Source organism: Hyla sarda, chromosome 1, assembly GCF_029499605.1.
Source record: "Hyla sarda isolate aHylSar1 chromosome 1, aHylSar1.hap1, whole genome shotgun sequence".
Lineage (NCBI taxonomy): Eukaryota > Metazoa > Chordata > Amphibia > Anura > Hylidae > Hyla > Hyla sarda.
Window position 1 is genome coordinate 198,834,893 of NC_079189.1, and position 18,212 is coordinate 198,853,104.

The window sequence follows — 18,212 nt, forward strand, 5'->3', positions numbered from 1 at the left end:
GCTCATTCTGGACTGCAGACTCATAAATCTTTCTTTGAACTTTCTAAAGGGAAAGTGCTCTGCATTATGAGAATGTCAACTCCAAGAAGGAAGACAAGAAGAAATATGAGCCATTCATTCCACGGTATCACGAAGTAATCGTATTACAGGAAGAGAAGAAGGTAAAGTCAATTTGGCTGTTCATAGTACTTAAATAAAATCATTTACTGTGAGAGTGGAACTCATGAATTCCTAGCCCATATGATTAGAAATGAACCCAAATGACTGCAACAAGCAATGTATTAGTGAAGGAAGAAAAATAGTTCCCAAAAAGAAAAAGATCAATCGGCAGCTTATCTAAAACACATTTTTCCTTTAATCCCCTCTGTGGCTTTCACTGATTTGTATCGAAATGCACAAAAGCAAAACACGGATTTCTTGACATTAATCTGAATGATGTGTTCAATGTAAATCTACTGCATCCATTCCTGTTATAGATTTTATTTTACTGAGCTTAGAAATACCTAATAAATGTGGCCTTTTTTTATTGCTTTAGATATTATAGCATAATCCATCAATTAAAATTGACACCTTGCCCTGAGTGTACCTCCAGTTCTATATGTAAGTAAATATACTGTAAGGCATACAAAATTACATTTTAGTTAATATAAAATAGAGAATCTCACTCTATTCTTATATATAGTGCAGCACTGACTACCGCCATAAATAAGAAAATGATTGTGGACTCTATGGGTACCCATGCCGTAGATTGTTCTGTGGTTCCTATTACAAAGCATAGTAGATTTGCAGCAGACAGGTCCCTAACAGCTTAACTGAATGCATCTGTACAGGTTTTTTCCTAACATCAGATTACTGCCTGTTGTAAAAACTGTACTACTCAGAATACAAATCACAAGGCAAGATATTTTTAGGCACTGAGCCACCAAGGAATACGGGCAAATTTCAGATTTGAAGTCTGTTGTATTGTGAACAGAGCTCTAACATATATTACAGCTAGGATCAGTACTTTTTAACCAATGAGAAATGTTTGCAAATTTGCTAAACTTTTGATGAAGATTGATTCTGAGGTTAGACATGCCCTTTAAAGAGAACTAGTTACCTGTTTTTCATCAATCTATTGCTCCTTTGCCTATAGCACATAAATGCTTACTTACTGTTGGAAATTGGGATCAATTGTCAAATGGTACATCAAGTTTAACCAGGGCAAAATCTAATTTGAAAACCATTTAGTAGTGTTTAAAGGAAACTGACCACAGCATCACCCGCAGACACACCTGCGTCAGCCCTGTGTGTACAGTGAGGTTTGAAGACGGGCTTGCGTGTCACTGTCATATCGGTGCACTGGCCCTGCCTCCAAACCTCACTGCCCACACAGGACTGCTGCAGGAAGCCCTGTGTGTCAGCTAATAGGAGAATATTCAGTGTATTTCCTGTTGTGCAGCTAATTATGCACAGAGGGAATTGTGCTACATAAACACTACGTGTGACCCTACTCTTAAAGGGGTACTGGCCAGCGTTTGGAATATTTAGTTTTGAACGCTGTGTGCATGCTGCGGGGGGTTGGCCTACACCCCTCGTGACATCATGCTACACACCCTCAATGCCAGTCTAAGAGAGGGGGCATGGCAGCCACCATGCCTCCTCCCATAGACTTGCATTGAGGGGGCGTGACATGATGTTACAAGGGGCGTGGCCAATCCAGCAGCGTGCACACAACATTTGGAACCAAATGTTCCAAACTATGGCTAGTGGAGTATCCCTTTAAGGTGGATGAGTAGCTGTGGGCTGTGTTTCTTGACTCTGAGATATCCACTCTCCTGTGCAAAAATAAAAAGGTTTATCCTTTATTTATTTATTTATAGATCAGTTTCATATATATTACTAACCCCAGCATTTAACATACAAGGGCATAATAATGTCAACAAATGAGTATGTAGTGGGCACACTCAGGAGCACACTCTGATGCTGGTCATTTAATGTCTTATATGCCACAGTCAATAGTGACAACAGCAGCTAGGTAAATCGACGACTGCAAGCAGTCATGTCTAGCTCCTGATATCTCTCCTGCAACAAAATCCCAGAATACTGATTGGTAGTCATGCCAATTAGGAGCCTTCTAAAGGCATCTGTGTATGCCATGTAAGGACTCCTGTTAAACCCTGCCTATGAAAAACCCTACAATACATACACATCGTTAAGACTAAAAATGATTGAAAAAATTGTTTTTAAAATTTAAATAAAAATTCTTATGACCTCACTTGTAATGTTTTAAATAAATAATCTAAACTGTAAAAAACAATAACATAATTGGTATCACCACATGTGGAAATATTTAAACTATTAAAATGTAATGTTATTTATCCTGTCACCTGCCAAAATATGTGGCTTACACAGTCATTAAATAGTCTCATTTACTCCTAATGATACTAATAAAAACTACAGCTCACTGAGGAAAAAACAAGCCCTCACACAGCTCCAGTAGACAGAAATGTAAAATGTTATAGGGGTCAGACTATGCCATAAATGCCCCCTACAGCATTCTTTTGGAGGCTGTAGGTGGTTGGAAACTCGCAAAACAGCTGAGTGGGCTTTTTGTAGAACTCCCATTTCTTTTTTAATATATGTTTATTAAAAGTATTTTAAAAAAATGCAAAATCCACAGAATAACAATATAATACACCCCACAGTTGTGGAATACAACAGTTGTATAATAAGGAAAATGCATTTACACATTTATACCCGTTGGCAATTAGGCAAAAATCTAGGTAAAATACTTAAGAAGAAAAACTGGGTAGACTACCATAAAGTGAAAAGACCACTCTAAACCTCACATCCCAACTTTACAACATTCACCCCCATGAAAATATGATATACAAAAATGGCAGACCGTGTCTGTAATCCCTTGCTAAGCACTACTGGCAGCAATTCACTGGGCAGGAGAGAAGCAACAACTCCTTATGGGCACTTAAAAACTAACACTAGGGAATCAGGGGAGAGGAAAAGACCCTAATGGGGTCTGAAGAAACTCCAAGTTATATCAATTGAAATGCTGGAATGAGTGCATGAGCTCAACTAATTCCTAGGCTGTAAGGTTCATTATAATAAAAGACCCCCAATTTCTGAAAGAATATTTATTTTACTGTGTTTTTATGTCTCTTTGCATCTAATCTGACCACACCAAAGAACATGTGACCAAAAAAACCTCATGAAAGATCAATGAGATTGGTTTAATTGGACCATTGTCCCCTTTGGGAGTTCTGAGTTAATGTAAGCATATTGCTTGCGGTGTTAAAGGGGTACTCCGCCCCTAGACATCTTATCCCCTATCCAAAGGATAGGGGATAAGATGTCAGATCGCCGCAGTCCCGCTGCTGGGGAGCCCCGGGATCCCCGCTGCGGCCTTCGCTATCATTACAGCACAGAGCGAGTTCGCTCTGTGCGTAATGATGGGCGATACAGGGGACGGAGCAGCATGACGTCATGGCTCCGCCCCTCGTGACATCACGGCCCGTCCCCTTAATGCAAGTCTATGGCAGGGGGCCTGATGACCGCCACACCCCTCCCATAGACTTGTATTGAAATGGGCGGGCCGTGATGTCACGAGGGGCGGAGCTGTGACATAACGATGCTCCGGCCCCTGTACTGCCCGTCATTACGTGCAGAGCGAACTCGCTCTGTGCTGTAATGATAGCGCAGTGCCGCAGCAGGGATCCCGGGGGTCCCCAGCAGCAGGACCGCGGCGATCTGACGTCTAGGGACGTCTAGATAGATGTCTAGGGGTGGAGAACCCCTTTAAGGGCACCTTCAATATCCAGCGGGTATGGATATAGTTTGTCACCATTGCTCAGAAAAAGGCAGTGTACGGCCATTCCTACACTCCATGAAAAAGGTTAGTAACAGGAATGTTACATTTGGGTCACCTAGTGATCCCATCCAGAAAGTTGGTGGAGGGAAGGTTATTGAACCCCCATTAATGCTGATTTGGCTAGCTTAAAATAACTCTCCCTTCACCTTTCATTGATTACACACATTGACAACAATATGTTGTGCCCAGAGTCTACCAAAGACTTGGTCCAGTTTGGTAATCCCTGAATAGATAAAAAAGTGACTTTATAAAAAGTGAATACTCTACACACAAAAGCAATAGAAATCAAGGTTATTTTAAAGTGTCTTTTAAGTTCATTCAAAAGTAAAGCATTAGCTCAATACTGACCTACTTGTTATGAAAGACCTCACATCTTTAAAGGCTTTATCCACCTCCTGAACCTTTTTTTGATTCTTTTGAATGCATCTAAAATGAAGATACTATGCAAACAGTCTATATTAAATATCTAATTATTTTGTATCTTTAGCTCCCATTCAGTCTTCTGTAAACTGACTTTTGTAATCCCATTCTGTTCTATCTGTCTGCTATAAAATAAATCTTCTTATTAACATACATTTAGTAAGAAATTACGAAGTAGGAAAAGGATGACAACATGACTGCAGGATCTGTTCTCCACAAGTAGCTTGTTATCCTCTGTCTTTTGGATAGATGATAACTGCTTTATATGGGAATACCCCATAGGGTCACACGTAGCACATCCGCAGTGTATTTGACGCAGCATATGCGCTATTAACCATCCCTAGAGTCAGCCTCCTGTATTGCCCATGTGTCCTGCGTTGTCTGCTCGTAGCAGGAATCTGCGAGTCATGCGCATATGCAGTTTACTCACAGACATTGTGGTCACTCCCCCTGCTCCCTGAGCTAGGCCGAGAGCGGCCTTGATGTTTGTGAGTACAGTGCGCATGCACGCACGACTCGCATATTCCTGTGTGTCTTTTTGTAGCGGTGGATTGCTACTACGAGCAGACAATGCAGGACACATGGTCAATGCAGAAGGCTTACTTTAGGGACGGTCAGTAGCACATCACCAACGTCAAATACACTGCAGATGCGCTACGTGTGACCCTACCCTTAGGGTGTATTCACACATACAGTATCCTGCGCATATTTGATGCTCAGGATTTGATGCACATGATTTGAAGCTGTGTTCAATTATTTAGTTTAAATTGAAATCTACAGAATAAAATCTGCAGCTTCAAATACTGCGCATCAAATAAGCACAGGATATTTGTATGTGTGAATACAGCCTTTATGAGCTCATTAAAGAAAACATAATCCCCAGAACAATAATATTTTGAGGCAATTTTTTTATTGTTACTGTCATTATAAAAATCATGGCATACAGACATGTAAACAGTGCTGAGACCCCCACCGACCTCTAGACCCAGGTGAAGTTCTTTACAGCTCGGCATTCATGGTAGGAGATGGTCTTCATTATAGTCAGTGGAGTCCATCATTTGCAACATGATGGATTGAGTAGCAGCAATGCAGTGCATGCGTAATTCTGCCGAAAGAATGAACAGGTTCAAAAGTGTAGTGTGAGCGGGTCCGCAGAAGACCCATTCACATCAATGTTAAGGTTCACACAGCGGAATTCCCAAGCGCAATTCTGCATGTGTAAATTCTGTAGTGTGAACATACCCTTAGGTTAATGCTACACTGAGGCTACATAACATTACAGCTACAGTCCAAAGAAAGTATCCAAAGCAAATATACTGTGCAATCTTGTTGAATTTGGCTGACACTTATTATTAAGTATGACTCAAGCGCACTCTAAAAAGTGTTGATGTGGCCTTAAACCTTAAAATGAGAGGTTTGGACTCACAGATTAAATCCTCTCTGATTCTAGTAGCTAACTCTCCTTATTCTTCTCTATCCGACTATGATGGCTTCTTTCAGACATGTCTCAACAGGGTCCCTGAAAACAACAGTGGTCAATAGATTGTGACCCAAACTGTAAAAGTGGTCCACGTAGTAATAGTACACCTGTTTGTGCTACACACATTAAAGGAGTACTCTAGCGCTGAAAAAAAAAAACTTTCACTCCCCTTCCTATGTTCCCCCAGAGTGCTGCTACAGCTGATCGGTCCTCCGATCCAGTCTTCTTCTGTGAGCACGGATCGTGACATGGTGCTCAGCCTATCACCAGCTGCAGCGATGTCCCGTCTCGGCCTGTGATAGGCTGAGCACCATGTGACGATCCGTGCACATGGAAGAAGAAAGAAGATGGGACCGAGGACTGATCAGCTGTAGCAGTACTCAGGGGGAACACAGGTAAGTGAAAGTTTCTTTTAATTTTTTTTTTCAGCCCAGGCACAACAGAGGAGGAATAGTCAGCGCTAGAGTACTCCTTTAATAGTGCCTCCTTTTAGGCCTCACAAACTAATAGTGCCCCTTCTAGGCATCACACAGTAATATTGCTCCCTTTGTGCAACACACAGTTAGAATGTTCCCCTATGTGCTCCCCACAGATGAAAAAACCTACATAGCACCAATCCCACAATAAATAGAGTGAACTGTCAGCATCCTAGTGCAAGTGTTTTGATCATGGCCTGCCCCAGAGCACAGAGAGCACAAGAAGTTGAGGGCTCTATGCCAGCAGCCTCAGATGGTGCGATATCATGCAGCCTGTGCCTAACCCATAAGGTCTTGTGCTCTCAGTGGCCCAGTGTAGGTGCCACAATGTTGTCACTGTACATTGTCGGCCCCAGACGCAGATGATGATTTCCTTCTTTAAAGATTGGGGTGGCAGAGCGCAGTTGGAAGCGGTGCCACTTCCAGGGGCCTGGTGCAGGATCACTGTAAGGGAATTTGGCATAGGATCACTGTTTGCCTCATGGTTAAAGTGTCCCTGAATATCATCTGCAAGCCACATCCCATGGTTTATAATTTTTTCCATGTGGTTTCTGTGAGGATTTGTCTTGGAAACCCCAAGACTAATGAGTAGTCAGGATGAGTGAAAGTCTAAGGCGGAAATCCATGTGAATATACCTTTAGGGGCTCTCTTCCCTCCAAACATCACAATGCATTGCACACAGTCTGATTTTTCAGCCGCTTACATGAACTGTCAACAATTTTAAATAGCAATGCGGTCGAATGCAGTTACATGTAATATAATCCGTTATAAAAAGTTTTAAATGTTTTTTATAGTCCATAATCCCAATCTAATATCAAGTATATGCACGTGTAGACACTGCTGGAGAGAACTAAGCATTGCAATTGCTAGATCATATCCTCAGGCACAAATAAATTGCCCTATATTACTTACGAGAGAAAGTTTACTCCTAGTCTTGGCCTATTACAGTGTCAGACATTGACCACTTGCACATATTATCTGTCCCAGTACATATATTACTGAGCTTTACTCTCCATAACTCTTTGTACATCTGGTTTACCTGACAGGGACTCACTGACGTCTGTATAGAAACATTTTTATTATTATTTTCCCATTGGTACTGTAAAATGCGAATTCCTGTAATTCGCTGTGAATCTTTAACCTGGTGAATCAGTTTTACTATCTGATAATACCTCTGTTAATAGCTACCTAAACACTTGGCAAAATAATGCTTTGTCTATGGTTCTGGTCTGAAGCATTTGAAGGAGGGGTTACTGTGTTCTAGTACAATAAACAATGTCATTTACTTGCTTTCATTCTCGCAGGTCTTTTAGTCTGACAGATAATTCTGTATGTATTTAATTTTCACTAGGTGGCAGCAGATTCCTTGTAAAGTAATTCCGAGGGCAAGCATCATTTATTGTCTATATTCTGTGGACAAAATAGTTTAATTTGTCAAGACAGGAATAGAATCTATTTTTAAAGGAGAACTGACAAATACAAATTGCATTATATCCAGAAAAAAAAACTATTTCCAAAAAGTATAATCACAATATGATTGTAAAGTAATTTGATATTGTCTACTGCTATATGGTATAAGTAGAGAAAAGTTTTCTATGGTGTTTTTACTTTGGTTTATTACTTAGACTATGTGTATAAAATACAGTAATGTTAAAGCATATATATATACACACATATATATATATATATATATATATATATATATATGTGTGTGACACAAATTGATCTCCTGCAATATGGCAATTCAATAAGTTATAAAGGGTCCTGCAACCCTGTTAAAGGAGTACTCTGGTGCAGAGTACTCCTGCTCTGTCCTGCCCGGGCTGCAAAAAAATGAAAATAAACCATTTCTCACCTTCCTGGGTTCCCACGGAGCGCCACTTCAGCTGATCGGTCCTCCAGTCCATCTTCTTCATACTTCCGTTTGAACGAAGCGTCACATGGCGCTCAGCCTTTTATGGGCTGAGGCAGAACATTGCGGGGGCCGGCGATAGGCTGAGCGCCATGTGACTCTTCGTATGAAGAAGATGGACCGGAGGACTGAACAGCTGTAGTGGCGCTCCGCGGGAACCCAGGGAGGTGAGTGATGGTTCATTTTCATTTATTTTGCAGCCCGGGCAGAACGGAGCAGGAATACTCTGCACCAGAGTACTCCTTTAATCTGAGAAGTGGCAGAGACCCTCTGGCAAAGGAGGATTTTTTTTTATAGGAAGGGTAAGGCTATAATACGTGGATGATAAAAGCACAAACAAAAGTTATTGTTGCAAGTATAAACTATATAAATTAGGGGGTAAACTCACTCAGTACATTCACACTCAATAACTGTAATAAACTAGGGCTCCAGTGTACAGCTCAGGGGGTTCAAAGGACAGGGCTCCTAAATCTAAAAAACTAAAAGATAAATAATAATATTTTGTTGCCAAATTCAAAATCATTAAATGTAAAATAAAGACAGCATTTGCACTAGACTGTTCCCTGACAACCAAACGGCACATTACATCATGGGGGTGCCAAACGGACCACTAGACACCAGGAATACATGCCAAATGCCCAACTGCTTCAATAACTGTAATTGAAATGATCTCTGATGTTGGCTGCAAATAACAGCTGGCACCTGCAGGGTATGGTGCAAGCCCTGGTACCAAGCTTGCGCCTTACTCCCTCACCAGACCCGGCAAGGTGTTGAGCTCTATAGGCCTGCCTGCCACCCTATTAGCAGACAGGGCAGCACTGCACTGTTCATGACCCATCCATCCAAATCCGGGCTGTACACAGTAAGGAAAACCACCCCAGGATGTATTGAAGCCAGCAAGCCCATGGCTGGGTTTTTCTTGCCACCTTTGTGTTGCCCCCTCTGACAGCAGGTGGCACTGACTTGTGTCCTCATGACACAAGCTTCATACTCGTATAAAGTCTCTTGCACTTACCTATGACATCTGATTTTCTTGTGCTGGTTTATGTAAATGCCTGATGCCAGTCCACCTGACTATCTAGGTGGTAAAAACAGAGGTTGGAAAAGTGGTGCATCCCTGGGCCTATATAGCACAATCTTGGACCTGTAGCAAAAACTATAAATGGCCGGTGCAATAAAGCGGAACTTTTACCCTGTATCTATCCCCCACCATACCCATACACACAGATTCAGTAAATGCATTGCACTAGATTGTGATTGTTTATAAGTCTCCTTTACTTTATTCTCATTGTCAATACTCATGAAATATCAATACAGTTGCGACATTTACACTTATTTCTCTATGCTACATACTTCATATATTTATCAAATTGTATTTATTTTTTTCCTTCACCAGCAGATTTTAGGCCTTTAATTGAGTGTAATCATAAACTCTGCTGAATATGGTACCATTCCATGCAGATTTATTGACGCCATTATAGTAAAATGACTTTATTTACAGCTGTTTTAATGCACTGGGAATGCCAAGCCTGAATACTGCAGATGCACATTGATTGTGACGAGAACCTTCTGCTTGCATTTCCTATATATATATATATCAAGGGGTCACTATGAGCACTGTACATTTGGCTTGCCATATGTTATATTGCTTAGCAACTATTGGGCCTGACCTACAGTCACTCTATATACTGAAGCCAAAAACATATACGTTACCTGCTAGATGGATTTGGAAATCACATGTGATTTATTTGACTTCGTAGTACAGAAATGATTAAGAAACCTCATTTATAGCTTTAGGCAACAGAAAGCTTTTCGAGATCAGTTACTTCCAATCTATAATACCTTTTTTCATCCTGAAGAAAACCACTGACATTATACAGAAGGGAAGCTTTAGGCTGAATGATGTATTATTGCACAGGGTTATATTGTAAGGAACTGTGTTGACATTGGTTCATGACATTACATTGCATTTATAATATGGAGTAAGTAGTGTGTAGATTATTTCCATTAAGCCTAAATATATGACAAGAGGATTTAAATTTCACAATTGAATATGTTTTATTGCAAAAATTTTATATGCAGTCAACAGCTTCAAATGCAATTGCAGTGAAAGCTCTTCAAAAGACCACCTTTACAAGAAGACCACCTCCTTACACAGACCACAGTTTCTGTGAGGCATTGACTATGCTTTCTTTAAGAAGATCTCTAAAAGATTTCCCTGTATTACAAGGGGTTATCTGCCATAAGGGAATTTTAGTACTTACCTGCCTGACAGCAATGGACTAGTGTTGGGCGCGAATATTCGCATTTCGAATTTTTATTGTGAATATCGCAAATTCGAGAATATTGCAAATATATTCGCTATATATTCAAAATTGCGAATATTCGCTTTTTTCAGCATATGCGCATATGTGAATATTCGCATATGCGCATATTCGCACATTTGAATATTTGTATATGTGCATATTCGATTATGTAAATATTTGCATATTCCTTCTTTTCACTTGTGAGCCAATTAAAATTATGCAAATTCACGTGTCAGAGGTTATCAACAACATCCCTAGCAACCAATAGTAAAGTTGCCCACCCCAAACTGTTTTTTTCCTCAAATCCTCGAATATGTGAATATTTACATATGCGAAAATTCACATATGCGAATATTCACTTATGCAAACATAACGAATATGCGAAATTTGCGAATATAGGACGAATATTCCATATTCAAATATGGGCAATGCCACTCATGACTACAATGGACATGCTTAGGAAGCATCTGTGCTCTTCTTGGTGCTTAATGGCTGTGTTGTGATTTCACTATAACGCTGCTGCTTTCTTTTTGTGAAATTGCTATTTCCTCTTGGAGTTTCCTCCCTCCAACTACAACCCCCAGAATACCTTTTTTGTAAGTGTGAGTTCACTTATCTCCCTCCCACACATCAGCCACCCCACCCATTGAAGCACATTTGGGACAATTCCCTGCAGCCCTCTGCAGAATGATCCCCCCCCCCACCCCAACAAGTAGTCGCTCTACCCATTGAAGAAGACAGGCTCCCTTTAAACACCCGAGTAGTGATGTAATGTCTCAGCCAATACCTAGGAAAACTTGAGACAACACTTATTTTGTTATGCTGTTAAAAATAAACATTGGGGCAAAGATCACATAAGAATTGTGAGACCAGCCATCAAACACAGGTACAGACACTATATTGCTGTACTAACTTTACAGCCCCTGTAGCATAGTCAAATAAAAAAAAATTCCCCTTTAAGTCAGGCTATTCCTTCGTCAAAGATATGTGACCACTTTCTAGAGCTTTCTAGAAAATTCTAGAGAGAAATGAGATTGTGTGTTTGCTTATGAAATGAGATGCTCATAGTGGTGGTCTATGTATATTGGAGTATGCAAAGATGAGTCCAATGCAGTGGGTAGTAACTGTCACGATGCCGGCTGGCAGGTAGTGGATCCTCTGTGCCAGAGAGGGATTGGCGTGGACCGTGCTAGAGGATCGGTTCTAAGTCACTACTGGTTTTCACCAGAGCCCGCCGCAAAGCGGGATGGTCTTGCTGCGGCGGTAGTGACCAGGTCGTATCCCCTAGCAACGGCTCAACCTCTCTGGCTGCTGAAGATAGGCGCGGTACAAGGGAGTAGACAGAAGCAAGGTCGGACGTAGCAGAAGGTCGGGGCAGGCAGCAAGGATCGTAGTCAGGGGCAACGGCAGAAGGTCTGGAATCACAGGCAAGGAACACACAAGGAACGCTTTCACTGGCACTAGGGCAACAAGATCCGGCGAGGGAGTGAAGGGGAAGTGAGGTGATATAGGGAAGTGCACAGGTGTAAACACTAATTGGAACCACTGCACCAATCAGCGGTGCAGTGGCCCTTTAAATCGCAAAGACCCGGCGCGCGCGCGCCCTAGGGAGCGGGGCCGCGCGCGCCGGGACAGAACTGACGGGGAGCGAGTAAGGTACGGGAGCCGGGGTGCGCATCGCGAGCGGGCGCTACCCGCATCGCGAATCGCATCCCGGCCGGAGGCAGTAACGCAGCGCCCCGGGTCCGTGGAACCGACCGGGGCGCTGCAGTGAGGGAAGTGTAGCGAGCGCTCCGGGGAGGAGCGGGGACCCGGAGCGCTCGGCGTAACAGTACCCCCCCCCTTGGGTCTCCCCCTCTTCTTGGGGCCTGAGAACCTGAGGATCAGACTTTTGTCCAGGATATTGTCCTCAGGTTCCCAGGACCTCTCTTCTGGACCACAACCCTCCCAATCCACTAAAAAAAAAGTTCTTCCCCTGACCTTTTTAGAGGCCAAAATCTCTTTGACAGAGAAGATGTCCGAGGAGCCGGAAACAGGAGTGGGAGGAACAGATTTAGGAGAAAAACGGTTGAGGATGAGAGGTTTAAGAAGAGAGACGTGAAAGGCATTAGGGATACGAAGAGAAGGAGGAAGAAGAAGTTTGTAAGAGACAGGATTAATTTGACACAAAACTTTAAAAGGACCAAGATAGCGTGGTCCCAACTTATAGCTCGGGACACGGAAACGGACATATTTAGCGGAGAGCCATACCTTGTCTCCAGGGGAAAAAATGGGAGGAGCTCTTCTTTTCTTATCTGCGAATCTCTTCATGCGAGAAGAAGCCTGTAAGAGAGAATTTTGGGTCTCTTTCCATATGGTGGAAAGATCACGAGAAATTTCATCCACAGCGGGCAGACCAGAGGGCAAGGGGGTAGGGAGGGGGGGAAGAGGGTGACGGCCGTACACCACGAAAAACGGAGATTTGGAGGAAGATTCAGAGATTCTGAAATTATACGAGAATTCGGCCCAAGGTAGAAGATCTGCCCAGTCATCCTGGCGGGAGGAAACAAAATGTCGTAAATAGTCACCCAAGATCTGGTTAATTCTCTCTACTTGTCCATTGGATTGAGGATGGTATGCAGAAGAAAAATTTAATTTAATCTTGAGTTGTTTACAGAGAGCCCTCCAGAATTTAGACACAAATTGGACGCCTCTATCCGAGACGATCTGTGTAGGCAACCCGTGAAGACGAAAAATGTGTACAAAAAATTGTTTAGCCAACTGAGGCGCTGAAGGAAGACCAGGAAGAGGGATGAAATGTGCCATTTTGGAGAATCGATCAACGACCACCCAAATAACAGTGTTGCCATGGGATGGGGGTAAGTCAGTAATAAAATCCATACCAATCAGAGACCAAGGTTGTTCGGGGACAGGTAGAGGATGAAGAAAACCAGCGGGCTTCTGGCGAGGAGTCTTATCCCGGGCACAGATAGTGCAGGCTCGCACAAAGTCCACCACATCAGTCTCTAGAGTCGGCCACCAATAGAAGCGAGAGATGAGTTGCACAGATTTCTTGATGCCCGCATGACCTGCGAGATGGGAGGAGTGACCCCATTTGAGGATCCCAAGGCGTTGGCGTGGAGAAACAAAGGTCTTTCCTGGAGGAGTTTGCCTGATGGAGGCTGGAGAAGTGGAAATCAGGCAGTCAGGAGGAATGATGTGTTGAGGAGAGAGTTCAATTTCAGAGGCATCTGAGGAACGAGAGAGAGCATCGGCCCTAATGTTTTTATCAGCAGGCCGAAAGTGAATTTCAAAATTAAATCGGGCAAAGAACAGAGACCACCTGGCCTGACGAGGATTCAGCCGTTGGGCAGACTGGAGGTAGGAGAGGTTCTTGTGATCGGTGTAAATAATAACTGGAAATCTTGATCCCTCCAGCAGATGCCTCCATTCCTCAAGTGCTAATTTAATGGCTAGAAGCTCTCGATCCCCGATGGAGTAGTTCCTCTCCGCCGGAGAGAAGGTCCTGGAAAAAAAACCACAAGTAACAGCATGCCCGGAAGAGTTTTTTTGTAGAAGGACAGCTCCAGCTCCCACTGAGGAGGCATCAACCTCCAATAGGAAGGGTTTAGATGGGTCAGGTCTGGAGAGCACGGGAGCCGAAGAAAAGGCAGACTTGAGTCGTTTAAAGGCGTCTTCCGCTTGAGGAGGCCAAGACTTGGGATCGGCATTTTTTTTTGTTAAAGCCACAATAGGAGCCACAATGGTAGAAAAATGTGGAATAAATTGCCTGTAATAATTGGCGAACCCCAAAAAACGTTGGATGGCACGGAGTCCGGAGGGGCGTGGCCAATCTAAGACGGCAGAGAGTTTATCTGGGTCCATTTGTAGTCCCTGGCCAGAGACCAAGTATCCTAGAAAAGGAAGAGATTGGCATTCAAACAGACATTTCTCTATTTTGGCATAGAGTTGGTTGTCACGAAGTCTCTGAAGAACCATACGGACATGCTGGCGGTGTTCTTCAAGATTGGCAGAAAAAATCAGGATATCGTCCAGATATACAACAACACAGGAGTATAGTAGATCACGAAAAATTTCATTAACAAAGTCTTGGAAGACGGCAGGGGCGTTGCATAGACCAAAGGGCATGACCAGATACTCAAAGTGTCCATCTCTGGTGTTAAATGCCGTTTTCCATTCATCCCCCTCTCTGATGCGGATGAGATTATAAGCACCTCTTAAGTCCAGTTTGGTAAAAATATGGGCACCTTGGAGACGATCAAAGAGTTCAGAGATGAGGGGTAGGGGGTAGCGGTTCTTAACCGTGATTTTATTAAGACCGCGGTAGTCAATGCAAGGACGTAGAGAGCCATCTTTTTTGGACACAAAGAAAAATCCGGCTCCGGCAGGAGAGGAGGATTTACGGATAAAGCCCTTTTTTAAATTTTCTTGGACGTATTCAGACATGGCAAGAGTCTCTGGGACGGACAGAGGATAGATTCTGCCCCGGGGTGGAGTAGTGCCCGGGAGGAGGTCAATGGGACAATCATAAGGCCTGTGAGGAGGTAGAGTCTCAGCTTGTTTTTTGCAAAAAACGTCCGCAAAGTCCATATAGGCCTTAGGGAGACCGGTTACATGAGGAAGCACAGGGACACGGCAAGGTTTACTGGGAACCGGTTTTAAGCAGTCCTTGGAACAAGAGGGCCCCCAACTCTTGATCTCCCCAGTGGACCAATCCAGGATTGGGGAATGGAGTTGAAGCCAGGGAAGTCCAAGAAGGATTTCAGAAGTGCAATTGGGGAGGACCAACAGTTCAATCCTCTCGTGATGAGATCCGATGCACATTAGAAGGGGCTCCGTGCGGAAACGTATAGTACAGTCCAATCTTTCATTGTTTACACAATTGATGTAGAGGGGTCTGGCGAGACTGGTCACCGGGATGTTGAACCTGTTGACGAGAGAGGCTAAGATGAAATTTCCTGCAGATCCAGAGTCCAGGAAGGCCACAGCAGAGAAGGAGAAGGCAGAGGCAGACATCCGCACAGGCACAGTAAGACGTGGAGAAGCAGAGTAGACATCAAGGACTGTCTCACCTTTGTGCGGAGTCAGCGGACGTCTTTCCAGGCGGGGAGGACGGATAGGACAATCCTTCAGGAAGTGTTCGGTACTAGCACAGTACAGGCAGAGATTCTCCATGCGGCGTCGTGTCCTCTCTTGGGGTGTCAGGCGAGACCGGTCGACCTGCATAGCCTCCACGGCGGGAGGCACAGGAACAGATTGCAGGGGACCAGAGGAGAGAGGAGCCGGGGAGAAGAAACGCCTCGTGCGAACAGAGTCCATATCCTGGCGGAGCTCCTGACGCCGTTCGGAAAAACGCATGTCAATGCGAGTGGCAAGATGGATGAGTTCATGTAGGTTAGCAGGGATTTCTCGTGCGGCCAGAACATCTTTAATGTTGCTGGATAGGCCTTTTTTAAAGGTCGCGCAGAGTGCCTCATTATTCCAGGATAATTCTGAAGCAAGGGTACGGAACTGTACGGCATACTCGCCAACGGAAGAATTACCCTGGACCAGGTTCAACAGGGCAGTCTCAGCAGAAGAGGCTCGGGCAGGTTCCTCAAAGACACTTCGAATTTCCGAGAAGAAGGAGTGTACAGAGGCAGTGACGGGGTCATTGCGGTCCCAGAGCGGTGTGGCCCAAGCCAGGGCTTTTCCAGACAGCAGGCTGACTACGAAAGCCACCTTAGACCTTTCAGTGGGGAACTGGTCCGACATCATCTCCAAGTGTAATGAACATTGGGAAAGAAAGCCACGGCAAAACTTAGAGTCCCCATCAAATTTATCCGGCAAGGATAGTCGTATTCCAGAAGCGGCCACTCGCTGCGGAGGAGGTACAGGAGCTGGCGGAGGAGATGATTGCTGGAGCTGTGGTAGTAACTGTTGTAGCATAACAGTCAGTTGAGACAGCTGTTGGCCTTGTTGCGCAATCTGTTGTGACTGCTGGGCGACCACCGTGGTGAGGTCAGCGACAACTGGCAGAGGAACTTCAGCGGGATCCATGGCCGGATCTACTGTCACGATGCCGGCTGGCAGGTAGTGGATCCTCTGTGCCAGAGAGGGATTGGCGTGGACCGTGCTAGAGGATCGGTTCTAAGTCACTACTGGTTTTCACCAGAGCCCGCCGCAAAGCGGGATGGTCTTGCTGCGGCGGTAGTGACCAGGTCGTATCCCCTAGCAACGGCTCAACCTCTCTGGCTGCTGAAGATAGGCGCGGTACAAGGGAGTAGACAGAAGCAAGGTCGGACGTAGCAGAAGGTCGGGGCAGGCAGCAAGGATCGTAGTCAGGGGCAACGGCAGAAGGTCTGGAATCACAGGCAAGGAACACACAAGGAACGCTTTCACTGGCACTAGGGCAACAAGATCCGGCGAGGGAGTGAAGGGGAAGTGAGGTGATATAGGGAAGTGCACAGGTGTAAACACTAATTGGAACCACTGCACCAATCAGCGGTGCAGTGGCCCTTTAAATCGCAAAGACCCGGCGCGCGCGCGCCCTAGGGAGCGGGGCCGCGCGCGCCGGGACAGAACTGACGGGGAGCGAGTAAGGTACGGGAGCCGGGGTGCGCATCGCGAGCGGGCGCTACCCGCATCGCGAATCGCATCCCGGCCGGAGGCAGTAACGCAGCGCCCCGGGTCCGTGGAACCGACCGGGGCGCTGCAGTGAGGGAAGTGTAGCGAGCGCTCCGGGGAGGAGCGGGGACCCGGAGCGCTCGGCGTAACAGTAACAACAGTGCTGAATACGCTTTTCTTATTTTCATTGGTCCAAATTCCTATAGTCCATAATTACCACAGCAGAACTGACAACTGCACTTTGGTCTCTAACTATCTGTATACTAAAAATATGGCAACAAAACCAACTATGTAAGGTTAAAAAAGAATCCTACATTCTCACTTAAATAACTTAAATATACATTCCTTTGTGTGTTTATCATTTGTTGGCCACAAATATGATTGTTAGTGTGAGGCACCTTATTATTGGAAGTCTGTAGCCATAGATGGTCAGGACTAAATCCTGGAAAAAAACTTTGTGGCTTTGTGGCCACAATGAATATATGACAAGCCAGGGACTGGTCAATGTGTTCTGTGACTGTTCTTATGTTGAAGTGCTAGTATTCTACCAATTGCAATAACCAAGCTTTGTGCAACAACCAAGCTTTTTGAACCACTTGAAGTGACAGTAACTGTCAAGTGTGTTGTGCCTCAGTGTAAGAAAACTAATAATTAACATTCACCACAGCAGGGCCGGATTATCATTGGATCTTTTGGAGCTCCTGCTCCGTGCCCCACATGGCCAGGAAAGAAAGGGGGCCCCACTCCCTCTTCATCATGCAGGTCCTGGTCGGCAGTCACTAAAAAACAGGGATCTCCACACAGAACATAATGGCAGTGACTGCCCAATCAGGACCTGCTTTGCACCTTCTGAATGTTGGAGGGGGTGATGTCTTTGAGGACCTGTGGTGATGTCAAGATCATGTGACTTGGGGGGTGGAGCTAAAGTTCCCGGAGCAGCCAGGAGAGTAGTGTGGTGAGTTCTTCCTGCAATCTGTTGGTGAGAAGTTAATGTATACAGCAGTGTTTCCTAACCAGGGTGCCTCCAGCTGTTGCAAAACTACGACACCCAGCATGCTAGAGGCACCCTGGTTGGAAGACACTAAAATACAGTACATACATGTGAGCTCCAGAGCTGCACTCACTATTCTGCTGGTGGGGTCACTG

The 18,212-nt window shown here is 44.5% G+C and overlaps 1 protein-coding gene across 7 annotated transcripts in view; it reads left to right on the forward strand.

The window, feature by feature from the left end:
* Positions 1–18,212, forward strand: part of STPG2 (sperm tail PG-rich repeat containing 2) — a 677,454-nt gene that overhangs the window by 129,704 nt on the left and 529,538 nt on the right. For all 7 annotated transcript variants that reach the window (XR_008891455.1, XM_056567193.1, XM_056567176.1 and 4 more), the window contains exon 7: positions 50–161. Coding sequence is in view for 6 of the 7 variants with exons in the window: in XM_056567193.1 (XP_056423168.1) it covers positions 50–161 (112 nt within the window). In the remaining variant the exon portion in view is untranslated. The remainder of the gene's footprint in view (positions 1–49; positions 162–18,212) is intronic.